A 5,423-nucleotide genomic window follows, 5' to 3' on the forward strand; every position below is an offset into this window, starting at 1 on the left:
GTATTATGTATGCATATATATGTATATGCATATATAAAATCATAATTAAAATGCATTTCCTTATTGTCAGAGAAATATGCAGACTTCTGAAGAACCCAAACGTGAGAATTAGGTTGACAGCTCTATGTTCAGTATTTCCTCATAAGGAATTAAGCCTTTTTTATCCTGGTATATAATTGGCAACAAACTGTGCAACCTTAAATCAGAGTTCAAAGACAAAGAATAAAATGGCTAATGACACAAGGCTAAGAGTGCTCTCAGCTGGCAGCATTTTCAGTTTGCAGTCGCTCAATCAGTTGCTCAGCCTATGAAAGAGAGAACACAACACATTAACTATGCAGCAGACCGTCAGCTGGCTGAAAAATGCACTTCAAAAATAGTAACAGCACGACACTGACAGACAGCATATATTTGTCATTTTTACGGATAAAGCACACAAAGTAAAATACCATGACTGTTTTAAGAAGCTGACTTTGTCGTGTTTTCACTAAACTCCCACTAGGTGATGAGAAAAGGGAAAAAACAAACAAACAAAAAACAACAACTATGAAAGTCAGAAGATGGTTGAGCAAAGTAATCACTGTTAAACTATCACGTTTTAAGGACCTGGGAAGACAGCGCCCAGAACAACCAACCTATAAGAACTGGAATTCCTTGGGACACTCTCCAGAACAGCATCTTGTGGCCTCTTCACACCTCACAACTGCACTGTAGTCATACATATTACTGAGTGATGGAGAGCATTTGTGTGCTGTTTGTGTCATTGGAAACATTCATTCTTTGGTTATGTCACTAGGCCTATACATGCTTTTTCTCATCATATGATTTGTGCATCTACCACACAGCTGGGACTGTTACATTGTTAGGTATTTGCATTGTATGCAACTAAAAAAAGCCCTGACAATTCAAGAACATTTTCCAACTTGACAACTGGGCAAAATCTCTTTTGGATTGAATCCACAGTGGATAACCAACCCTGGTACGGAGACCCCTGAGCTAATCCAAAATAGTAAGCAGTATAACTAGACAAGCCATAGGTTTGTTTTTTTTTTTTTCCTCTGTGCTGCTCTGCTACACTACACACCGATCTCCTTAATTCAAGACAGGTGAGATCTCCAACAAGCTACCACCACAAAGAAGCTGAGTTTTTTCCTCTTAAACAGGCTGCCATAATCATCTTTAGGAGAGATTTTTGTCAGCATCTTTGCCTTGGGGTTGCTCAATGACACCAGGATGCTGGAGCTAAAACTCCAGCAAGGACACGTCCTCTGCTGAGGAGAAAGGTTTTTGAGCAGTGATTTAGGCAGTGCCAATTCAATCTCCTTGCTAATCTCTACAGACAGTAAACAGTACAAACAGTGCTTCGGTACAGCAAACATTTATTTCACTCTAAGGATGGCGAGATGAGTAAAAAATGTATGAAATGATAAAAGCACCCGTTAGGTGGCCATATTTTTCATCTAAATTGGGCTATGTGTTATACGTGTCTTTGTTCAACCATCACATTCCAATAAATCTTTTCATATTAAATAAATAGTCAGAAGCAAATCACAAAGCTACGTTTTAAATCCAGAACTACTGCACGGTTTGCTGGTAATGTTAGTCACTCTTATTTCCATTAGTAAGTGTAAACGGTATTAAATTTTACCCATTGCCTGTTCTCAAATAGGTAATGCAAAATATAACAAATAATTATAGTAATGATAAAAATAATTGCTCAAAGAATATTTGGGACGTTAGAAAGATATCGCATTTTCAACTTGCAGTCAAGAATCTCTGAAAAACCTCATCACACTTACTGTAATAAACCAGTAGGAGTTGATCCTATAAATCAGTCTGGATAAGAATCCTAGCTGACTTGCTGGGGCCAAGACATGCAGATGCAAGTGGGATATTGAGCAGAATGGAGGCCAGTGAAAACCCATTCTTCAGAAAGGGAAAAGAAGTTAAAAACACCAGTGATGTTAATACAGGAAGTGGAACATCTTACATTCGAGATCAACCGAATAAAGAAATTTACTCATAACATTTTCTTTTTACATTGCATGAAAAATAATTTGTCCTTTCCTTTCAACATGCAGAACCCCCCAAAAGACCATCAAAAACTTACTTCACATCCATCTAGCACACTGTGCTAAATCAAGGGTTAAAAACCAGCAATATTCCTTAGATACCATACCTGTTTTTCACCTGGAAAGTGAACTATCGCCACATTCATGTAGCTTCTACCTATTTTAAACAGGAAGACCCATCTCGCTGCACTCTACACTATTTAAATTATGTTACAACTCACTTCACGTTGGCTACCAAACGCACTGGCTTAAAATAAATGAATGCAGGTATAACTCTGAAACGCAGTGCAGTGCCCTGGTGAAAGTGACAAAATTTATCTTTCCCGGAATCCACCACTGGATTCAACACAGCACAGAACTGAAGAGCAGTCTTTTAGATAAGCTGTGTGAATTGGCCTCCCTATTCTGCATGCGTGCAGGAAACAATCTCAAAGTTGGAATGCAATCAACACTGGAAACTTATCAGAAAAAAAAAGAGTTTATATTCAGTGCCAGGACATGAGACTGAACAAGTCACTCCATAAGTCAAGGCAAACCCAAGAAATCACACTGCAACTGTAACACAGTATCTAAAATAGCATTTTGAAAAGTAAGAACATACTAATTAATGTGGAAGGCTCAAGTACATACCTTATATCATTCAAGTCACTAAAATTATTTTTCTGGAGAACAGATTTTCCAACTTCCATCATTCTTTTCACTATTAAATACAAACAAATTTCATTTACTGTTTAGCTTAAATAGTATTTTACATATCACATGACTTCAGAGTCAAACAGTTTGAAGCAGGTGCTCTTAAGAAACAAAACCAAATATTAACTTCAACAATGATTACATTGAGAACACAAGCTAGTGTTTGCTTTATTCAAAGTAGAAATACTGAAACTGCTCATAATAAAACAGATTGTCAAAACACTGCAGTGCAAAGTTTGATGTGAAAATCACTACTGTTAGTGATTTAGACACTAACGACACTTTTAGGTTATAGTTTACTAATCTCATGTTACGTCTCTACACAGCAACAGGACGTTGACCTCTATGTCCTTTGTAGTCTGGCATTAGAAAGTTTCAGATATGAAACGAAAATTAAAGATAAAGTACAATTAAACCATCAGCCCTACTTATTACTAGGACAAAGTTTTCATTACTGTAAAAGAAAGAAAGCCTAATGCAAAAACGTCCAAGGTAGAAGCATAAAATAACTGCCATGAAGCAAGACATACTGAAGTTGTTTCTGGAGAAAACTCCCACGTTAAAAAGTCAAATAAGATGATTTAAAAATTTGCAACACACGACTGCAATGCTTTTCTTGCAGCACCTGTCATTTTCCCCAAAGCAGAATCTGTTCATGCATTTATGGATTTAATTTTTCTTGTTACTCAACACACTTAGCTGGGCATTTCTTGTGAAACAACTACATCTGGGATGATGTTTCAACAACAGTAACAAAAAAAAAAATCAAGTATGCAGACAACACATCACAATATCTTACAATATCTTACGACCTTATCTTTAAAAAAGATATCTAACTTCATTGGAACACTGTTTGTCTTTTTTACTCTCCATCTCTTTTACCAAAGAACAACATGGCATATTATAAAACAAGTATCTTATAGAATTGTCATTTTTTTTTTCAATAGCCTGTATACCTAGGAAAATCCAATGAAGCTGAATAAATATACTTAAAAAAAATACAGTGGCATTTCCAGCAAAGTGCAGAAACATCTATACTCCATGCAAACAACAAGAGATTTCCTGTATTAGCACAATATTACTCTAGAATAGCACAAAAAACATGAGGAGCTTCCCAGCAAGAGTAACTCCCTACCCAACTCACATCATGCATTTCAGTGTTTTACAACCACAAAAAAAAAAAAAAAGATGTCCAAAGCTGTAATTTACTTGACAGCACACTACATAAGACTGTGAAAAAACTACTTGCCCCTGATCTAAGCAGACTAACACATATTTTCAGCCTTACCTATGGGCACATGCTCTGACTTCAGCGTTTTGCAGTTTCCCATGTGCTCTACCGGCACCACCAGGTAGTGGTGAGGGGCACCAGGCCTGATATCTCTAAAGCAGACAAGGTCTTCATACTGCAGAGGAATACAAACACATCACACGATCGGGATGAAGTCAGGTAACAGAGCTGGCCTTCCCCTATACCAGTTTGATATTACTTGGTATCATATTTGAATCAACTAGCAAAAATATCAAGACTAAAGCCTATTTTCTTCTGTCACTACACTGAAGCACGCTGTCCTGGACTCTGCCTGCTGAAGCACTTGGGCACAGTCTTGTTTTCTCAGCTGACATTGTGCAGCCAGAATCCCTCAGTATCTAATAGCAACAGCTCCTGCCCCATGACCGCCCTTAGACTTTTAGCCATTGTACAACAACAACAAGATTTCTTTTTTTCTGAGGAATGCTTCATTGCTGCCTCCATAAGAACAGACAACTGCTATGGCTACATGGCAACCCCAGGACAGGGATCCCTAAGGTGACACCCTCCGTTAGCTGGAAATAAAGACACCACCTTCCTCAGAAAGGGAACGGGGATCAGATGGCCTCCATACACGCAGGATTTCTCGGTTTGATCGGCAGTTCTCATAAGCGAACCCCTCTGTGCTCCCACTGTGTGAGAGCTGCCACCCGAGCTCAGCCAGGACGGTCACCGCAGCTCCGTTTCCGCACTGCCGCCTCACGCCGCAGGCCGGCCCTGCGGACCGACGGCTTCGTCCCGCCAACCCACCCCACCGCGGGGAGCCGGCCGCGGCGCGGGGCAGCGCGCTGCCAAGGACAACGAGGGCGACGGCGGCGACCCTCCCTCCGGCGGGGCCGCCCCTACCCACCTGGCAGGGCAGCAGCGCGGTTCCCGGCTCCTCCCGGCGGGCGATCCTGCAGAACACGCACTTGCCGTCGTAGCCGCCGCTCGCGGGCTCTTTCCCGTCGGCTAGAAGCTGCTCGCTGCTCGGGCCGGCGGCGGCCGCGGCCTCTTCGCCCGCCATCGCCCCTCGCCTAGGCAGGCACCGCCCCGCGACCGGCCGCGGGCCCACCCGCCCTCACGTCTTCGCGGCGTGCGCCAATGGCGGCCCTGCGGCGCGCGACCGGCCCGGCCTCGTCCGCGCCCCCGTCAGGCACGGAGGGCTGCAGCGAATGAGCGCTGGGAGTTCAGTGGCTGTCTGACACGGGCCGAAGTTACGTGCGCTTAGAATTGCGCATGGCACCCGCGGGTGACCCTAGCCGTGTAAAGCACTCCATTCGGTCGAGGCTCTGAAGCAAAACGCAGCCTCTGTTCAGCATAAGTTTTCTGTAAAAAGGCACAAACTGGAACTAAAATAAACTGAA

General features: G+C 42.2%; 1 protein-coding gene across 1 annotated transcript; it reads right to left on the reverse strand.

The window, feature by feature from the left end:
- Positions 1 to 257: 257 nt before the first annotated feature.
- HINT3 (histidine triad nucleotide binding protein 3) lies at positions 258 to 5,083 on the reverse strand (the record flags this gene model as incomplete). Its single annotated transcript, XM_079532642.1, has 5 exons — positions 258 to 305; positions 1,800 to 1,926; positions 2,703 to 2,772; positions 4,054 to 4,171; positions 4,928 to 5,083. The coding sequence occupies 5 exons, from the start codon at positions 5,081 to 5,083 to the stop codon at positions 258 to 260; spliced, it is 519 nt and encodes a 172-aa protein (XP_079388768.1).
- Between the last annotated feature and the right edge of the window lie 340 nt (positions 5,084 to 5,423).

Source organism: Tetrao urogallus (assembly GCF_951394365.1).
Source record: "Tetrao urogallus genome assembly, chromosome: 2".
In the NCBI taxonomy this organism is placed as follows: Eukaryota; Metazoa; Chordata; class Aves; order Galliformes; family Phasianidae; genus Tetrao; species Tetrao urogallus.